At 41.2% G+C, this 21,314-nt stretch overlaps 1 protein-coding gene and 1 long non-coding RNA gene across 2 annotated transcripts in view; one reads left to right on the top strand and one right to left on the bottom strand.

Annotated features, from left to right (window-relative positions):
- The window catches only part of Gsr (glutathione-disulfide reductase), a 28,347-nt gene extending 15,594 nt beyond the window's left edge, over window positions 1-12,753 (top strand). Inside the window, exons 9-13 of the mRNA XM_003474729.4 lie at window positions 1,334-1,492; window positions 3,915-4,026; window positions 7,901-8,032; window positions 9,106-9,239; window positions 11,817-12,753. Of these exons, the coding sequence (XP_003474777.3) occupies window positions 1,334-1,492; window positions 3,915-4,026; window positions 7,901-8,032; window positions 9,106-9,239; window positions 11,817-11,966 (687 nt within the window). The 3' untranslated portion in view covers window positions 11,967-12,753. The remainder of the gene's footprint in view (window positions 1-1,333; window positions 1,493-3,914; window positions 4,027-7,900; window positions 8,033-9,105; window positions 9,240-11,816) is intronic.
- A 953-nt stretch (window positions 12,754-13,706) lies between these two features.
- On the bottom strand, window positions 13,707-19,491 carry LOC106028713 (uncharacterized). Its single transcript, XR_001202338.2, has 2 exons — window positions 17,579-19,491; window positions 13,707-17,439 (listed from the first exon to the last, which is right to left on the bottom strand). It is a non-coding gene; the product is annotated as an uncharacterized LOC106028713 (long non-coding RNA).
- Window positions 19,492-21,314: the final 1,823 nt, after the last annotated feature.

Here is a 21,314-nt window from a genome sequence, read left to right as displayed (position 1 = left end):
ACTGCATCTTGCAGTCAGCTCTATAAACATGGATTCAGCTGACTGAGGATCAGCAAGGATCAGGGGAAATGGAATCCACTGAACATGTACAGACCTTTTTTCTTGCCAAGATTCCCCAGATAATAGTCTAACAGCAATTACAGTGCATTTATTAACATTTACATTGCATTTTTTTAAAAAATATTTTGTTTTTTTGAGACAGGATCTCACTATGTAGTTCAGGCTGGTCCTGAACTTACTAATGTCACCCAGGCTGGACTCAGACTTGGAAATTCTCCTTCCTCAGCCTCCCAGGATTATAGGCATTGCATTGCATTTAGCATTAAAGCAATCTTAAGATGACTTAGAGCGTACAGGAAGGTGTTCATACGTTACATGGAAATACTGTGGCATTTTATGTTAGAGACTCGAGCATCTTTTGACTTTGGTGTCTTTGGAGGGTCCTGGAACCAGTCCCCTGAGCAGATACCAGGGGATGACTGGTTGTGTGTGTGTGGTTCTCCTGCCTAGATTCTTACTCCCTTTCCCCATGCTGATTAAGAATGTGCAGTAAAGAGCGATGACCCAGCAGTTTGGAGATGTTTCCAAGTGACACTGCTATGGCCCACTTCCAGTCACTGTGGTTAGATTTATTACTTAAATTTCACCGTATTTTTAAAGAAGTACACTATAAAGTGCCCCCCGCCCATCTTTGAGACTGGGTTTTGCTGTGCAGTTTAGGCTGGCCTTGAACTCAACTTTGTAGTCCAGGCTGCCCTCAAACTCACAGCAATCCTCTTACCTCAGCCTCCTGAGTGCTGCAATTACAGGGATGTACCACCATGTCTGGCTTAAAATTTAAAAATTGAATCATTGAGATGATGACAGGAATTGAGGTTCTTGGTCATGGCTGGAAGATTTAAAGTGCAATCCAGGAAGCTGGGCATGCTGGCTGGTACATGCCTAAAATCCCTCTGCTGTGGACAGTTGAGGCAGAAGGATTGTAAGTTTGAGTTCAGCACAGGTAACTTAACAATTTAGAAGACACTGTCCCAGATTTTTTTTTTTTAACAAACTTTTTAAAGAGGTGGATGGTGTTGGTTGAGGGTATAGCACAGAGTAAAGGCTCTGGGCTTAATCCCCAGTACTACACAAAGGGCCATCCAGAAGATAACCCTGTCTCCTGGGGTTCTAGTGTTGGTGCTGTTGGGTAAAAGTATCTGTGTCAGCTGGAAATTTCAGCATAGGTTTTGTTTTTTAATGCTAAAAATTTTATTTTCCCCCCTGTTTGCTTTTCCACTTTCTTCTCCCAGTACCCCACCATTCTTATTTAACATATTTTGTCTGTCAATAGGTCAAGGAAGTAAACAAAACCTCTACGGGCTTGGAACTCAGCGTGGTTACGGCAGTTCCTGGTAGGAAACCCACGTTGACCTCAATTTCAGATGTTGACTGCCTGCTCTGGGCCATTGGGCGGGACCCCAATTCCAAGGGCCTGAATTTAGACAAGCTGGTAAGCTATGTAGTGTGCCCAAACATTCTTGAATCCTTTAGTCACCTTGTGCTTTCCACCACTCCCCCTTGGCTGCCCATGCAAAACTTGAATTGTCTTCTCTGTTTTGTGTTGTCTTCAAATCGTATAACTGAAATATTTTCTCTTTCTGGTGCTATAACCCTGGATTGGAGGGATTTGAGTGGAGGGATTCCAATCAAGATTGTCCATCAATTTCCTGACTGCTTCTGTCTCAAAGACTTCCTTTTCACTACTCAGATGTTGCTGTAAAGTCCTACACTGATCCCATCTCGCCCACAGTGTCTAATCCAGGATGTTGTGTGTGTCCCTGTTGTAGCACTGAGGCAACCTCTGCACAGACAACAGTCTTCTTTGTTCTTTAAATTTTTTAAGTCTAGCTGCTAGGCTAGGGTGTGGTTCCCAGAGTTTGGCCTGAATTTGAACCTTGTTCTATTACTTAACAGTTGCATAGCCTTAAGCAAGCAGGTATTTTTCCTAAATTAATTGAATAGCTTGATCTGCAGGTTGGTAATAGAAACAGTATTTGCCCCTTGGGTTATGAAAAAGAGTAAGTGTTGGGACAAGGTGTTGCATGCCTGCAATCTCAGCACTGAGAAGCTGAGGCAGGATTGCTACAGGTGTCTGAGGCCAGTCTGGGCTGCAAAGACCAGCTTGAACAGCACAGTGAAATCCTGTCTCAAAAAGAGTTCCCAAGTATATATATATATAAAAAATATATATGAATATGACCGTGCAGGCAAAGTAGTTAGCTCCTGGCTTTCCAGTATGAACATAATAAATGTTGAAATTTTACTTTTTTTTTTGGTACCAGGGATCAAACTCATGACTTCACGCTTGCCAGGCAGGCACTTATGCTGCTGAGCTAAATTCCCAGCAGAACACTGTGGATGTTGCTGCTGCTGTTCATCATGATGGTTTTTCTGATACACTATTCTTTTAGCAAAATGGAATGTTTTATGTTTGAGGTTTGCACACTTGATGGAACTGAATGGTATATAACATTCTCATTTATATTATAAAATAATTTCTATTACAGATTTCTTTCTCAAGTCTATAAAAGATCATTTTTAAACATTTTAATGATTGTTATCATTATTAATTTTTTGGTGCTGGGGGTTTAACTTACATATGTTCCCTGTATATTTTCCAGCATTTTATAGTTTTATTACTTTATCTTTGAGACAAGGTCTCATTGTGTAGTTCGGGTTGGCCTTGAGTGCACTGAGATGCCTTCTGCCTCAGCCTCCCCAGTGTTGGAATTATAGGCATTGGCTACCAGGAGCCTGGCTCTTTTTTTTAAGCATTTTAATAATAAAATATTCAGGGACATGCTTGACTTGTTTTCAGTCTTATTCATAATGAACTTTAGTTGAACAAGTTGTGTTTTTTTAGTAATAAAATTAGTCATCCAGCTTTTTACCTTTTAGGCCCGATTTTGCCTTTATACAAATATAGGCATTGGTAGGTCTAATTTTCAACTGTATTTGCTGAATTTTTAAATAATAAGGCGAAAACATTATTTGGTGTCAAATAGTACTAAGCTATGTATACTGCAGATTGAATGATTACCATTTGATAGGACTTAGCAATGTGTTAATAATCCAGTTTAATCTTAGTCTTACCTGAAAGGTTCTTGCCGTAGTATAGATTTTTTTTGCCCTAGTATAGATTATTTTTTAAAAATCTAAATAAAATGAATCTAAATTTTAAAAATCTAAAATAAATTTTAAAAAGTTATCTTAGAGCAAAAATCTTTCCTTACCTATGACTGCAGATGAGGAAGCCAGGAATACAGAAATAACAGGTAACTTTTCGGACTGTAACTTCTATGGAGAAAGAAAGATGTCCAGTATCACTTTATTTTCATAACTTAAGCCATCCTTTGCAGTAGAAGTTCACGCATTAGGTGATAAGTAGGTGGCTGTTTAAGGTCTTCTTCCTAGTAAGTGACAGAGCTGGGAATGGCATCCAGTCTGTCTCCCCCCTACCACCACCACCAGCAAAGGCCGCAGCCCCAAAGCTGTATTCTGAACCACCAAGCCTCTCTGGATGATCTGCTCTGCCTTCTGCCCTCACAGTGCCTCGAGGAAACGATTATGGGAAACAATGTGTTATAATAGAGTGGAAAATTTATTTGGGTTTTTAAAAATAACAGGAGTGTGCTATGTGATTGCTTCAGGCTGTGTCTGAGGTATACAGGGGCCTGTCTCAGGAGCATCCAGTGGTAAAGGTTAAAAACACATCTTAGAGGCACCTCCACCCCACAGCAAGTAGTCCCTCCTGATGGTTGAGCATCACTCAACCAGTTTAATTGGACTTTGTCATATCAAATCCAAAGGTTTGATCCGCCGGTGTTGGTCAATGGATCCAGTATTCACGTGCTGTTCCTTCATAATTTTAGGGAATTCAAACTGATGAGAAAGGCCACATCATAGTAGACGAATTCCAGAACACCAGTGTCAAAGGCATCTACGCAGTTGGCGATGTGTGTGGGAAAGCGCTTCTGACTCCAGGTAACGCTCCTTCCTAGCTCTCACGGAGAGGAGGCTCCATGTACTGCATGAAACTGTCCTGCCCTTCACTTTGCTGGAGCCAAAAGGACGAGTGTTTTTGTCTTGTCAAAATGGTGAAAATGTATGGAAATAGTTGTTGGTTGGATACCTGACATTTTCTGGATGATGGTCATTCTTTCTTTAAAAGACTTAATAGAGAAGATTAAAATTTTCATGTAAATAATAGGACCACCTCTGAAGAACTCTGTTGTCAGCCTCGGAGCTGTGTGTGGTGTCAGAAGTGACTTTTGGAAGAAGAAATTTAGATCCACATTCTCTTAGGTGTATCTGATGCAGCCAAGACTGACTTCCACTTCCTGAGTTAAAGAGTACATAGGAAACTCTGTCCCTCCTCTGTCTGTCAGCGATATCACTATCTGCTTTCAACCCTTTCCTGTGCAGAGCCTAACCGGCCTTTCAAAATGTTCCTGGGGTTTTACCTCTAGATGAAAAATTATTGTCACATACCCAAACCCTAAAGTCTCCTTTAGGAAGTTGTTTGTTTACTTATTTGTGGTCTGGATCAGACCCAAGGCCATGTGCATGCTAGTCAAGTGGTTGAGCTATCTCCCTGATTCATTTTTTAATTAAATAAAAGTTATATGTTTGGTATACAACATGACATTTTGAAAAACACATTGTGGAAGGCTAAGTCAAGCCAGTGAAGGAGCATAACACATTTTTTGTCAAAAAGCAGCATAATCACGGGTATGTCACATGCACATTTATTCTTTAGAATATTTCTGTTGATGCCAGATGTGATGGTACATGCCCATAATCCCAGTGCTTGGGAGACTGAGGCAGAAGGATGACCGTGAATTTGAGGCTAGCCTGATCTACAATAGCAAGTTCAAGGCCAGCCTGCACCACATAGCAAGACCATGTCTCAAAAAGATTTTTTTCTATTGATAAATTACTAATTTTAATTTTACAAGTTTTATTATATTAAACAATGAGTGCTTAAAAGGAAAAAAATCACAAAAATAATGTATTTTTAATACTTTTATTGTTTATAAAAAAGCATCAAAATTTTGAGCATCAATTGGTGTTTGATATACAACATCCAAAAAGTAATAATAGAAATAAATTCCTATGTGAACTATAATAAAAATACCAATAGCACTCTACAAAAAAATTAATCTTCAGTTATCACACCTAAGGCAGTCTTCACAGCAGCATGTTCCATGCACATGTATCCCTTACATTGGCAGGACATTTATTTTGCTTTTCTAATCTTTTTGTAGGACATACTTGACATAGGGCTGGTCTTGCTGTTTTGTCAAGAGGTTTTTACTATATTTTCCAGTGTGTAGTTAACAGGAACATAAAATATCAAGAAAATAAAGTATCAAATTCTTAATGTATATTTCATGTTGAGCATAAATATGAACATTTTCACATAAGCTGTTTATTTACTTACAAATCCTAAAAAATAACAGAAATAAATTCCTATATTTACTACAATGAAAATACAAATAGTACTCTACAAAAAAAATCTTTGCTTCAGCTATCACACTTAAGTATTAAAATATCAAATGTGTAGTGAGTGCTTAGAGAAGACATCAACATTTTCAGGTCAGCTGTATGCTTGTGTACAAAACCTAAGAGATAAGTGTCCCAGAAGTGGCCCTGCCGGCCGGGGAGAAACAGGAAGGAGGACAGACAGACAGATAGACACACACACCCGTAAGTGACTGGCTGATTCTGAAGAACACAGACTGAGATGGTAATAACTATAAAGTACAGGAACAACGTAACACTTGTATTGTTTGATCAACTTTGCAAGCCTAAAGCCAAGTCTGAGCAACTACTTAGAGGACAGCAATAAGCAATATAGTATTGTGTATTTCCTATTGTCTCATTACTGTTTTGTTTTATTGCTTATCCCCTTTAAAATAAAATTTAAAATAAGAGATAGCATTAGAAAAACTTTGTGAGCTAAAGTGTAAACACAAAAGTCTGTCACAGAAATTATCTTTTCTTCAGCTGTCACAACCAGTGCAGACTTCACACATGACAACTGCATGACAGCACATGTGCTCAGCTTTCCTTTCCTATATGACTGACCATTCTTGTCACGTCTCTTCTGGTTTTGCTGGGAGCTCCCTGCTATGTTGTATAATGTGCACTTAGCAGGAAATAAGGTATCAGTAAAATATCAGATGTGTAGTGAGTGCTTAGTATAGATATCGGCATTTTCACATCAGCTATTTACTTGCTTAAAAAACCTAATTTAACATTAGAACTAAAAACCTGTGTGAACTATTTGGAAAATACCAAAAGGACTATACAACAGAAATAACCTTTGCTTCGATTGTCATACCCCAGGAGATCTCACAAGAAAATTGAATATTCTGTGCACAAGTATCGCTTATACAGATAGCACTTATGTTTTGTTTCTCTGTCCTTTCTTGTAGGGCACTCTCTGCATCTTGTTGGTTTTCCTATAGTCATAGTAGGTCTTTGTGATGCTGAGCCTGTCCGTTCACCTGTCAGCTCACCAGTGGGCGCCATAATTGTTTCACATAGTTCTCTGCGCAGAACATTTCATTTTTTCTCTTCTGTAAATGATGTTTTATAAATTCAGTCCCAATCCTGTAAGAAAATTTCTCCATGTTTTTCACTTGTTATTTTCTTTGTAAACTGTCAAACTATTTATGCTACATATGCTTAGGAGCAAGTAAAACAGTAATTGGCCAATGTTTTGTGTTTCGAGTAACATATAGTTGTTGTAAAACTCATCAACAGCATCTACTCTGCCTTCAACTTTATTGATAGCCAGCCTGAACTATATAGTGAAACCCTGTCTTAAAAAGCCAAAAAACAAAAAAGGGAACTTAGTTGAGATGATGACTAGCTAGGTTTTAATGTCTTCAGTTCTCATCAACCATCAAAGCATAATTGTTAAGAATACATGTATTAAGTTCATGTAAGTGATGTAAGTGGAACAAAAGTTTTATGAATGGAAGAAAAATAGTATATAGTGCAGTAGATCTCTTGGATTTTTTTTTTTTTTTTTTTTAGCTAAAATAATTTTTCTTCTGTTAGGGACTGAATTCAGAGCATAGCACACATTAGACAAGTTCTCTACCCCTGCGCTACTTCCCTCCCCAACTAGAATTTTATATCCTTCATCAGGAAGTAGTTTTATCAAAAATAAAACAGCAAGCTAAGTTTCAAAAATGTCATAGCATAATCTAAACATTGAAAAGTATATCAGGAATTTAGCATTTCTTATGTATCCTTTAGTTATTTCAGCAGAAAACTGTCAATTTAAAATTAATAAGTAGCTCTTTGTTGAGTTCAGACCCTTTTTTAAAAGGACCATTAGGAGTAAAAACAGTTAAGGAGAGTAAATTTTTAAGTTAAAAAAATCTTTTTTTCCCTATTTTTGTGGTAGGAATTGAACGCAGGGCTTTGTAAATATAAGGCAAGAACTCTACCCCCGAGCCACATCCCCAGCCCAAGTTAAAAAATCTTAACATATAATGAAATGAGTGTATTATGAACTGAAAATGTACAAAACTACTATACCTAGCTCCATAAATATCATAGCAGAAAACTGATATTAATAGGCTGCCAGGCAATTGGGAACTTAAAGTATGTTTTTTGTTTTGTTTTCATAATAGACTATACAGAATTCGCTTAAGCCAGTAGTTTTGAGTGGCTTGCTAGGGCATTGATACAGTTTCATTATGTTACACTAGCTGTTATCATGAGATATGGCATAAAACGTAGAGCCAGTGTGTTATGCCAGGTATCTAAAGGATGGTAGAATAGTTTTGCTGTTAGAGTGAACAGTAAGATCAACACTAACTTTAAAATATCTCTTCAGTTGCAATAGCTGCTGGCCGAAAACTTGCCCATAGACTTTTCGAATGCAAAGAAGATTCCAAGTTGGACTATGACAACATCCCCACTGTGGTCTTCAGTCACCCTCCTATTGGGACAGTGGGGCTCACGGAAGGTAGGTACTTAAAGGTGAAGGGCGTTTGTGATTTCTTTCTGTGAGCTAGGTCTCTGTCAACCAGGTAAATCCGTCTCAATCTCTTGAGTTATGCTTTTCATTTTTACTTATTCGTTTTAGACAGTATCTTTGTGTGCTGCACAGGCAGGCTCGAACTCCGAGGAGGATCAGCCTCTTAAGTGCTGAGACTACTAGTGTATACCACCATGCCTGGCTTCTCCTTTTGTCTGTCTGTCTGCCTCCCTCCCTGTCTCTCCTTTCTTTCTTGTTTGTGTTTTAAGACAGGATGTTATTATGTAATCCAGGCTGGCCCTGAAACCACTGTGTAGCCCTGGCTGGCCTTGAAGTCACAGTGATCCTTCTGCCTCAGCCTCTGGCAGGGTTTGGAGGGTAGCTGTGTGTCACCGTGTCTCACCCATTTCTTTTTGGTGAATCTCTAATCATAGTTTTGGTTTACTACAAAGCTGCTCATCCTTGAGAGTACAATTTCTTTTCCCTACACATTCTATTTATTTTGTTTTTTAGCTTTTATTTTTTGAACTACAATCACACTTAAAGTTACAGAAAGAGTACAAAAGACTCATGTATATCCTTAATGTTTTGGCTTAATTGTATCTGGAGCTGGCTTTGAACTCACTGTTTAATCCAGGCTAGACTTGAATTTGTGATCCTCTCGCCTCAGCCTTCTGAGTGCTGGGATTACAGGTTTGCATCATTGTGCCCAGCTATGTATTTTTAAAGAACAGGCTCAGTACAGTTTTCAAGTCTAGACCTTATGCAAATTTTACCAATTATCTCATTTATGTCATTTTCAATATTTTTTCCCTAAGTCTAGAATTCACTCTAGGATAATAGATAGTATGTCATTTTTCTACCTCTGGTCTCCCTTAAAACACAGACAAAATGTTTTAGCCTTTTTTTGGTCTCAACTGACGCTGACATCTATATTTTAGAATGCTGTTTATTTTGGTTTGTTTGGTACTTCCTTATGATTGGTTCAGGTTATGTATTTCCAAACATCTCTCAGTTGATTGTTTAGTTTTGATAAATGCTTTTTTCAATGTTCATTGTAGATGAGGCCATTCATAAATATGGAAAAGACAACGTGAAGATCTATTCAACCGCCTTCACCCCAATGTACCATGCAGTGACCACAAGGAAAACAAAATGTGTGATGAAAATGATTTGTGCCAACAAGGAGGAAAAGGTATAGAAAAATCCAGTCGGCTCAACAGCGCTTTGCTAAGTCGAGAAGGATGTTGGTATCTTGGTTTGGGGGCAGGAGGGTGCAGAGGATCCAGGTAGCTGAGTCCTCTGGGTCACTGAGCAGTCCCGCTTTTATCTAGTGCAATTTTACAAATATGATAAATGTCTAAATTTTAAAAATCTGTTGTAATAAAATACGCCTTGCCATTAATCCCCCTCAGAATGCTCCCCTGGCTTCAAGCACACTCATCCCATTGTGCCGGTTTCCGAAGCAGTTTACAGTGTACGCTGTCACATTAAGACATTTCTGTCCTCACCCACCTTGTTCACGGGCTTTGTCTCCATGCACCCTCTGGCTGTTCCCCAAAGTCAACAGGACCATGCGACATTCTTGAATCAGTTCAGGACATGGAGGCAGCTGTGGTTGCACCAGTGGAGAGAACGGAGAGGCCTTCCAGAACTGCTTTAGAAAATGGCAAGACCGTGGGATAAACGTGTTGACAGGACCACTTTTCTATTGCAACTTTCATTGTTTGACACATCATTTCGTGCTTTACTGTGCCTATAGTGTTCTAGATTCTGTGTGCAGAATTAAAGGGAAGAGTGAAAAGGTTTTTTTGGGCTAGAGATGGTCTTGCTTTGTCGTTCAGACTGGCCTTGAACTTACTATGTAGCCCAAACTGGCCTGGCACTCCCAGTGATCCTCATGCCTCAGCCTCTTGAGTGCTGGGATTATAGGTAAGTGCCAGCGCACCCAGCCTGAAAGCACTACTTTGATAGGGATTAATGATAATATGTCTTTTACTATAGTAAAATTTTTTAAATTTAAGCTTTCACCTTATCTTTTGGTCATATCATGGGAGAGAGGACAGAGGCTTCTTATATCTCATTTAGAAAGTCCCACTCCATTTAAAAAGTGAGAGAAATAGACTGGGTAAGCTGATGCATGCCTGTAATCCTAGCACATGGGAGGCTGAGGCAAAAGGATCCCTTTGAGTTGGAAGCCAGCCTGGTGAGTTCAAGGCCAGTTTGAACTGCATGGTGAAACACTGTCTCAAAAAAACAATTAAGGACAGGGATTTAGCTCAGGTCATGAGTTCGATCCCTAGTACCAAAAAAACGTGTAAGGAGAAGGATAAAAGACCACTCAAAAGGGGGCTGGGGATTTAGCTCAGCAGCATAAGCGCCTGCCTTGCAAGCAGGCAGCCGTGAGTTTGATCCCTGGTACTGATAAAAACAAAAAAACAAACAAAAAAGACCACTCAAAGCTTAGCATCATTGAACACTAGACCAGAATAGATAGGAAATGCAGAAATATTGGTAAATGTAAAGAGTTTTAAGAGGACATAAAATTAAATGTAATGAAACAGAACAGTGAACTTTATTCAGCCATTTTTTTCCTAAGATAATTTCTGCTTTGGTTTAACTGTTTAATGATCCTGTTTCTGGTGTCTACACCATTTTCCATTCCGCTCAGCAAAGTGTGAGGTTTCTATTTCCTCTCCTCCCTCACCAACACTTGTTCATTGTCGTTTTACTGTGACTTTGTGTGGTTTTGATTTGCAACTAAATGGAATTTATTTTGTAATTTATAAATGGGTTTAATTTCTGTGCTGGTACAGTATGTTGGCCTGTTTTTGCTAATTGAATTGTAGAGACAAAAAAGCTGAAGAAAGCAGAAACAAAACAAAAGCAGATTGGTCAGTTTTTGTTTTTGTTTTTGTTTTTGGTACCGGGAATCAAACTCATGACCTTGGGCTTGCCAAGCAGGTGCGTATGCTGCTGAGCTAAAGCCCCAGCCAGACTGCTTACTTCAAAGTTACATTTCTTGCTGGACAGGAATGGAGACAGAATAATAGGAACATAGCTGATTAGTTAACACTAGCTTATTTCAAGTTAATCTTCTATGTAAGGGACCAGAGCAGTGAGGAATTCCATTATTATTCCAGATGAAACTGGCCTTTTTCTTAATCATTTAAAAATGTACAGTTCATTAGTGTTAAGCATATTCTCAATTTCTTTTTTTGTAAATTTGTGGCTTAATTTTGTAATTAACTTTGCTTTTTAGTGGGCTTTTTACCTAAAACTATTTGCTGAAGGTGGTCATTTACTAATAGTTTGTAATACAGAAAGAAATCTCACTAGACAGTCTGAGTAAAGCAAATGTTAAAGTGTTCATGTAGCCAACCAGCACAAATGGATTTGGGAACCTTTGAAAGGCTGATTCCTGTGCTCGGCTGTGGTTAGAAGAGTGGGGAGCAGAAGCAGGTGGGGGCCCCTATAGTCTTCTGGGCAAGATGGGCTATATAACTGTCCATTCCCTCAGAAAAAACTGCATTGCAGCTGGGATAGAGCCATGACAGAGAACCAGTCATGTGGCAGACGTTAACTTGCTCAGGAAGACATCGTATTGCTGACTGAAAGGCAGATGGTCATCAGCTCTTGAAAGTGGGGAGGAAGGCCCGGCAGACAGGTTACCTCGTACAGGGAGGTGGCATGGCAGGCCATGTGGGACAGAAGGAAAGCCGGTCGAGGGGGAGCTAGCAGGCTTCATTTTCCTCCTTTCTCCGTCCCCCAGGTGGTTGGGATCCACATGCAGGGCATTGGCTGTGATGAGATGCTGCAGGGTTTTGCCGTTGCGGTGAAAATGGGAGCAACAAAGGCCGACTTCGATAACACCGTCGCCATTCACCCTACCTCGTCAGAAGAACTGGTCACGCTCCGCTGAGGACCCAGGGACGGCTCCGCAGCTGGGTTCGGACCAGGACACCTTCTGAGACAACCAGAGACCATTGTGTTTACTTCCTGTTCTCATTTTATGTATTTCCCAATTTTAATCAGGTTCTTCCGACAGTGGAAATATTTGGTAAAGAATAGAATTTATTTATGTAATCAGAAATGTGTTGTTTTAATCCAGGATTGATTTTCAGTTTATCAGGATGATTACTGTTTTAAAGTTTCTTTTATTAACAGCTCTCTACCAGTTGATTTTTTTGCTGTTTTAGTGTCATCCGAAATATAAAACTATGTGAAGTACAATTAAGTTCATGTACCAGAATGAATATAGCTTGCAAGTTTCTATAGAGCAAGACTGGGACCTCTCTCTGTATCTAAATCACCCAAGTGGAAGAATCTTTATGTTTTGAAGCCAATACCATGCTCTGTGTATTGCAAAGCTGCTTCAAGGATGTGACCTTACTCTGATCTCCTATTTTATTATTTTTGTTTGTTTTAAATGAGTAAAAATGGGTTTGTGTTCTTTTCTTGAGATGAAGCGTATATAACCTCTGGAAAGATTGAGGAGGCTGGTTAAATACCTGAGAGACAATCTAGGAATAGTTAATGCTTTCAGAAGAAGGTGGATTCGAATCCTTCGCAAGTTCCTTCCTCTTGTTCACAGTTCAGTCAATGACGTCAATATTTATATGTATTCTTGTTGTTTTGTTTTGTTCTGACATATGTTCCAAATATATGCGAATCATAACCTTTTCTTATAAAATTTGTTACAAATTTAATACCAGTTTATGTTCTGAGAATGTTTTACATTGGCAGATCACATGCCAACACATTTGGGGGGTGTCTTTTAAAAATGAAGACCTGAGTTGTAATAAACACTTAATGGTTGAGATTAATAGTTGAGTTAGAAAAACACTCTAGAAATCACTTAGGCGTTTAGCACTTCATTTTCATTGTTTTTATCACCCAGGTAAAGCTAAAATTTTCAGTGGTTTTTATGTGGGGATACAGTGCTTCTAAATTCTTCCATTCAGAGTCCCTGAATGCTTTTCTGGGTGCTCCTGAACAACTGCACTGATTTCTTAAGTAGATCACGTGCCAATGAAAGAAAAATATCACAGTAGTAACTGCGCTATGTATTGACAGTGTGCTGAGAAAGGAGACTCCCACACCCTGAGTGTGGGCTGAGGTAGCTGCTCCACCCATCAGTTTAAAAGCTGAACATCTGGGGCTCGGCTCTCCTGTTGGCTTCCCCAGGCTGCACAGTGAGAAACACTCTGAAGCGAGCCTCTGCCAGACAAAGGGAAGACTGCAGAAGTCACACCCATCCTAATACCACACGCTCTCAACATTGACATATTTTTTGTTTTATTTTGTTTTGCTGGGAACCAAATCCAGGGCCTTGCATGTGCATAGCGTATGCTCCACTGCAGAGTTGTAACCCCAACAGCCTTGTTGGTCCTGTGTGTATCTTTTGTGCTGCCTGTGTACTGATTCCATTGCAAAGCAATGTGAAAATAGCCTTTCCCAAGGTCCAGTCCACATTCTCATCTGTCCTCAAACCTACCCAGCCCTCCAGGGGAGGTGGCTGAACAGCCTGCATTTCCCGGAGCACTGGGGAGTACAGAGAGAGCCAGGCAGCGCATCGTGCAAAGTGCAACACATGGTAGGTATGTATTGATAGGAAAAGCATGATGCTTCCAAGTGACCTACACAAATGATGACAGGGTAATTAAACACAGGATAGCCACATGATTTATTGACTAACATTGGACAGTTTCAGTTGTAGAAATATAGCACATGAGTACAGTGTTTGCCTCACATGAGCTTGATCCCCAGAGAAAGAGACAGGGAGAAAGGAAGGGAAACTCTGAAAGAAGGCCCTATTAATAACTGGAGGGACTTATGTGTAGTGGGCTGCATGGCGAGGGGCCCCTGTTCAGTCCCAGCATTGGACTCAAGGTCTCTGTGTGTATACATATATAGGGGAGATAGGCGTAAACTGGAACTGTCCCAAACAAGTTATACATTACTAGGTAGAATTAGGTTTTCCCTATTGCTGGGAAAACAGGTGGCTACAGGAAGAGGGGTGATGTAGGATATGAAATTGGGGGGCCATAGAAGAGAAGGTGAGAGGCACAATAAAGTACAGTGAAGACGAGTGAGTAAAAGTCCTGCTGCAAAACAAACTACCTGAGAGCTGAGCTTAAAACAAGGTGAGGGAGGAGGTGGACTGCAACCCACACAATACTTCCTTTCCGCCTGATTGTTAAGGCGCTGCTTGGCCAAGGTCACCCATGTGAGTGTTGCCATGGGATGCAAACATCTTCATGTTTTCACCCATTTGGAGAGGTCTGTTCACACTCTTTCCTGAGACTTCCTTGTCACCAGCCTGTGACAGACTGACTGAAGTTCTGCTGCTGGGAGGCTCTGCCCTCACCGCTGGGAGGGGTTTCCACCCGAGAGAGCTGCAGTCTACAGCCTCCCGCTTGCTGGCTGTGCCCACATATCCTGCAGAAACAGCTGCACACCAGACCCATTTTCCTTCAGTGGATCATAGGGAGCACCTCTGAAGTCTTTGGTACTGCTAGGAGAAGGAATGCGGGAAGAATAGCACTACAAGGTTTTGAGCCTCTTCGCAGGACTTAGCTGTGCTCTGAGCATCGGCTCAGGCCCAGTCTCCCCCATGTCCCCTCGATGGTCGAGTGCTGCCCTGCGTGCCCAGATTTGTGGCTGGGTGCATCAGATCACCCCCCCCCCACAAGGGCAGTTCAGGTGTCACATTAACTTGGTGGCCTATGGTTGAGTGTTTACCTTCTGTAAGGCCCAGTGGCAAACCAGGAGTTGTTTCTCTAAAGAGCACTAGTTATCCACAGAGGATGTAGGCTTTGCTCCAAAATCGTGAAGGCTTACTGCAGTGCACCTAGAGGGCTCTGCCCAGGACTCCAACTTCTGTCACTGCCAGCGAGCACCACAGATCTGCAGGACTGTGTGGTCCACGAGTCACAGCAGCTTGACTGGCAGCCTCCACGGATGCAGAGCCTGGTTTTCTTCTGAGCACACTCAGAGGTATCAGCTTCTCAGGCTCTTGGCTAAGGGGCTGGAGCAATGCATCCGAATGAAGAGGAGCCTCCAAAACCCAGAGGCTTGCTAGGTGGTGTGTCTGTTTCAGTTGTAGGAGGGCCTGGTGCAGCAGCAGCAGCTTGTCCTTCAGCTCCAGGGGGCGCTAACTCTGCATGCCCCCTTCCACCAGCCTCGGAGGTGTCTGCTGAGACACAAGGCCCTCTGAATTTTGTTGGGTTTGTTTTCTAATCCCTGGCTTGTATGGACCTTACCGTTGAAGTTGTTGCCACTTCTTGCTCTCTAGGTCCAGTCAGTATCATGCTGTCAATGGAGTAGATTACTGTGACATTTTATTGGAGGGGAAAGGCAACCAAGATCCTTATGAACAGAGCCAAGCATGGTGGCACACACCTGTGTCCACACACTTTGGGAGGCTGAGGCAGAAAGACCACTGCATGTTCAAGGCCAATCTTAGCTACATAGTGAGTTCAATGCCGACTTCAACTATACAGCAAAACTTTGTGTTAAAAAAAAAAAAATATGAATGAAATGATGACAGGCTGGAGACTTGATATAACCTGAGATAAGACCATAAAGGTGTATGTCTGATCATGTCAGCTGAAAACAAACTGCCCCTGGAGGCTGTATTGATAAATATGCACAAAAAGCATTTGCCAGACCAACAGCTGCATGCCTGCTCCTGGGGAATGTGTTGATTGGCTCTAGCTGTGAAACCATATCTGGTGCAGCCACTGCAGTTGGAGTCACCACATGGTTAAACCTATGAAATCTGTGTCCCTGTCCAAACTGTATCTTGTCTTCCACACAGACCAAATGGACGAGCTGAATGGTGAGGCAGTGGAAATCACCCCTCTACCTTTCATGTCCTTGATAGTGACACTAATCTTGAAAATCCCTCCAGAGATGTGGTATTATTTTGAGTTTATTATTTTTCTAGGTGGAAGCAGTTCCAGTGTCTTCCACTGGACTCTTTCTCATCATAATAACCCTTGTCCACAGGTCGGGGGACTGAAGTGAATTATGCAGCTGTTGAGCAGGTCTTTTCCAATTATACAACCCTAAACTGCAGAAATAACTGCAGGACAGGCTCCAGGGCCCACTGGGCTCACTGAAAAATGGACCAGAGCTAAAACTGCATTGGTCACCTGACCTCCGTAAGCACCTACTCTGGTGGGCCCAAGTGACATTTTGTGTCCTTTGAATTGTCAGTCAGTGCCAGTGTTCCTGAAAAGTCAGATTATTTCCTTTCCCCCATAGCATAGTCACCCTAGCAAAATACTATAAATCTTCTTGAGGATGGTTGGAGAAGAAGTAGCAATATAATTTCTGGACTGTGTTATCCTAACAGACAACAGTCTTTCCTGTTTTTCTTTTTTTAAATTTAAATCAATAGTCTTTAGGTTGCAAAACTAGGGCACTGAATTGGAATAATAGAGTACATAATATATCAAAAAATGTGAAATGTAATTTAAAATACATTCACATCTCTTTTAAACTCTTTATGGATGAGAGCCTGTTCTCCTGTTTAACTAGAATTGCTTACTCTACCAATATTAAACAGCACACAGGGATGGTTAAGGCAAGGACAGGCAGGATTTGAACAAATTCTGGTGCCAGTGGAAGAATGAATGCCAACCCTCATCTTGTCTTTTTGCCATTTGAGCACGTAGTTGTCACCTGCCTGGTTTATTGACTCACGGCTTATTTTATTCCCTATGGTATTTGTTACATCAGTTTCTCCCATACCATAAATTGCTCCACAGGAAGAAGGCAATTTGTTTTGGGAACTGAATGATCTCTTGCAGGTCATTTGGCACCTTGTGATCCAATTCATGCATAAATACATTTGCAATATGGAAATATATAGAGAAACTAACTAGAACCAATGTGCTTAGTTTGACTTGGGGATGTCTTTTTACTTCTTTGTAACCTTGAGATTGCCTGTGGCAGGAAATGGAATTAAGTAGAGGGAAGAGAGGAGACAGATGGTGTTGGAGGCAGATGGAGAGCAGTTGGGCACTTTGAATGCCACGTCTACTTCAGGTTGTAAGCTCCATGACTTGCAAAAGTCTGAAGTGGGCTAGTTGTCCGTGGCTGCCATCTTGTGAAAACAGGCCATGCTCTGACACTGACCTACTTGAGTCTGGGCCATTTCTTCAGACATTGCACAGAGGTTGAAGGCGGCGGTTAAGTATAGCAAGTCTCATGACTATTTGTGTTCTCTTAAACACTCTGATGTGTCCTCCAAGCAGCCTTTAATTATATACCACTGAGTGCCACCTTTCACAGGCCTCTCTTTTATCCAGTACTGACCAGCCTTTGTTTTGCAGGTTCCCAAGTCCAGAAGGCATCCATGGAAGGTGACTGAGCCACGGCATGACCTAGAAATGCGATAAGATTGAATAACACAGACACCGAATAAGATAGAACCAGCAACAGAGTCAGTTCTCCTCATTCTTAGATTTGCAGCCAATCGGAAAATGAAAGGAAAGAGGCATCCCACCATTAAACCTTTCCTACCTTCTTCATGAATTTTCCTGGTTTGAACGTCTTTAAAAGGTTGACAAGTCCAGAGTCCTTTCCTACGTGGACCTGGCCTCTGCTCCAGTGGGTTCTGGGTCTGTAATCTGGGTCAAATCCAGTAGTCAAATGAAGGGCTATGGCTTTCCTTTTTATGATTCAGTCTAGATTTCTGTTCACTTGACCTAAAATTCCTGCAGTTGCACATAGAATGGAAGACTTAGTAGATTGTACACATATTTAACTTGTAGGAACAGTGTAATCAACTAGCCAGCATTGTGGGTCAGGCTATTCTGATTAACTGCTGACTTTACTATCCGTCAAAGTAATCAACCTGCTTGCCTCTGGCAATTAATTGCTGCCACTTGTCTCCGATCACCCTGGGATCCTGGAGGTTCTATAGGAGGTTCTATAGGAGGTTCTATAGGAGAACCATATGATTTATCTGTGTCAGATCATTCTCAGATGTTGGGGCTTTTTTCCTCAGGAATTTATTGGTAATTGAGAGTCAAATTTTAATGGATTAAAATTTTAGCGATATGGAGAAAAGGTGAAATAAGAGTGGCTGAAAAGACATCCCTTGACAAGCAAGAAGTGATGACAACCTAAAACCATTTACCCATTTAAAAGAATTCATTGTGTGCTTACAAAGGTTTTGCTCTGACCATGCTGAGACTACTAGGGTGGACAAGAGCAAGCTATTTGAAGATGAAGAATTTATGCATGTGAAGCCAGAACACAGGGAGTGGGGTGAGAATTGGTGATGCTGGCGCAAAAGATGATGATGGAAGGGACAGGGCTGTTCGGGACAAACACTGTCATTTGGTGCTTTAGATTGAACTCAGAGTCTTGAGTAAGCTGCACACATGATCTATAACTGGCTAATAACAGTTGCAACACCGAACATTAAAATGCCTTTTCATTTGCATGGGCAACAGGATCTATTTTAAGACTGGGAATGAGGATGTGTTTTTCTCTCTTACCATCATCCCGACTGCTAAGGTCTGTCCACTGTTCCTCAGTGAACAACTTTAATATGAAAACTGGTCCAGACTTATCTCACTCCTCACATGCCACATTCCAGCCAGACTGGACCAACCACTTCTGAACGCAGTCAACACCCTTTGCCTGGGAAGGAAATCTCTCTGCTGTTTGCTCTGTCATCTCTCAGTGCCTCTGCCGTGCCTCTGCCTCTGGTGTCCTGTTCATTCTGTGACCCCTGGCCTCCTCCCGTGAGTGCACACCTCCTCAAACCCCGAGCCCGCTCTTTCCTCTGTCCAGAGCATCTCACCTATGTTGTCTGTAGTGCTTAGCTCAGTTTGCTTTGCTTTGCTTTCTTTTTTCACATTGCCTTGTGCTTTCTGAGATTGCTTCATCTTTTTTACAAAATGATAAGCTCCTTAAAGACAGAAAGCATACCTGGTTCATTCTAGTATTTGTTCATTTTTCCTCACATTTGGGCACACTAGGTGAGCCGCAATTACTTGTGGAATAAAACATACTGAGAGGGGACTTCCAGAAGAACATGATGGACAAATAACAGCAGCCATGGAGGCTCTCTGAGATTACCAGTTTAGAATCCAGGAACGGTGCCGTGTGAGGAGTCCTACGCGAGGGGAGATGTACCCTGCTGGCCCAGGAACGAACTAAGCTGAGAGAAACCAACTGGAAATGCAATTCTGATGCTATAACAGGAACAGAAAAAATCTCAGTACAGAAGCTGGATCCCACACCATTGGAAGCCGCAATTTGAATTTCCTGCTACCGATACTGTGTCCCAATCCACACGGCAGGTAGAGAGATGCGCGAAAGCTCTGAGAGCTGCAATCAGCGAACCAAATGGCATTGAGAGCGGGACTGGCAGGGAGCCCTGCATCGACCTGCAGTGAGTGAGAGAAATGGGGACCCTTTCATAGACTAGACGGCTCCAACAGAGGACATTCTGGGAATGGGCAGACTAGCCGGAACAGGGCCCTGTAGTGACTTTAGTCGCATATTCCCCTCTCAAGTGGGATTGGTGGGGAGCGCTTGGCCTGGTGATGTCACGGACTAAGATCCAGTAGGCTAGCCCAAATCAGGTCCCTGCGCCTGGCGGTGCACCCTAGCAGTGAAGCATTCAGTAGGTTGACCTGGAGGGGCAGGCCCAACAGAGGCTGCCCAGGTCTGTGTCTCCCTAGTACACTGCAGTGGGCAGGAACACCTAGCTGGCGGATTCAAACAAATTGTAACAGACAAAGAGGAAAAAAAAAAAAAAACTGGGCCTCCTACATATGCTTGTATGGAAGGAACAAAAAGTATGGGAAAAGGGAGCAACAAGAAAGGGTCCTCAGTCCCCAATCCTGAGAACACTGATCCAGGAAAGGGAAATGAAAAAGAGAATGAAGACAGAAAACATGCAGTATCAGACACAGCACCTATAGACATAAAGCGGTATCTCCATAGCCTCATAGACAAGTTCAAAAATGAAGTATTTAATGAAATAAAGCAAGAAATAAGCAGAATAGTTAGAGAAATGCTAAGCACTGCCCCCCCCAAAAAAAACAGATGGTGGAATGGAAGAACAGAAAAAAAGGGGAGAATTGTTTGATGGAGAAAATAGAGAAAACATAGAATACGTGAAGCAGGTTCAAAGAGATTACCAGGAAACTAAAAACACTATTGAAAGCTGGCATAACAGCTTGAAAGAAACTAAGGATAGATTATCAGAACTGGAGGACAGATTTGTAAGGTGGGAGCATGAGATGGAAAACTTCTTAAAAATAACAAGAAAACAAACAGCAATAATACAAAGACTAGAAGATGATAAGAGGATCTATGGCTCAAGAATTAAGAACATAAAAGAAGAAGTAGGGACTCAAACAAATGAACTACAAAAGCTATTCACAGAAATAATCCAGGAGAATTTCCCTAATTTAGCAAAAGGTAAAGATACTCAAATGTATGAGGCATACAGGACCCCAGCCACCTACAACCCAAACAGAGCTACATCCAGACATATAATAATCAAAATTCCAGAAATCCAATATAAGAACAGAATATTAAAAGCCGTCAAAGACAAGAAACAGATCACTTACAAGGAAACACCCATCAGAATTACAGCAGACTTCTCGGCACAAACCATCAAATCACGAAGAGCATGGGGGGAAATAATTCAAGCTTTGAAAGATAATAACCTCCAGCCAAGATTGATATGTCCTGCACAACTGTCCCTAGAAATTGATGGAAAAACAAGGTGCTTCCAGGATAAAGAGGAACTAGGGGAATTTACAACCACCAATTCAACTCTATAGAGATTACTGCAGGATATTCTAAAAATGAAAAATACCAAGATTCCAGAAACAGTGGCAGAGCGGCCACAATGAATGGAGCAGAAAGTGAAATGAAGAGGACAAACTGACAACTAGTGACAGAAAAAGAGCTCAACAGAAATGAGGCAGAGAAGGTTGGATGGTAGGAACAGCCATTTTGGAGAAAACAAGACATCATAATAGGTAGTGCTGATTTAATATCCTCTTGTTTTTGAAGTCCCATCAAGCTTTTGTTCTTTTGCCTCCATCGGTTTTAACGTGTTGTATCTTATTTTATTATATGTGATAATATAAACAAAAAACTTTTATAGACAAGGAGATTATACAGAAACCATTGTTCATTTTCTGTTAGTTGATTCTAAATACTCTGTAATACTGTCATTCTCTTGAACAGTTTGACATTGTCTTGATATGTTTGATGCTACAGT

This window comes from Cavia porcellus, unplaced genomic scaffold, assembly GCF_034190915.1.
Source record: "Cavia porcellus strain 051 isolate PalLab524CR breed Dunkin Hartley unplaced genomic scaffold, mCavPor4.1 scaffold_29, whole genome shotgun sequence".
Classification (NCBI taxonomy): domain Eukaryota; kingdom Metazoa; phylum Chordata; class Mammalia; order Rodentia; family Caviidae; genus Cavia; species Cavia porcellus.
The sequence above is the reverse complement of the archived record's forward strand: the minus strand, read 5'-3'. Positions and strand labels throughout refer to the sequence as shown.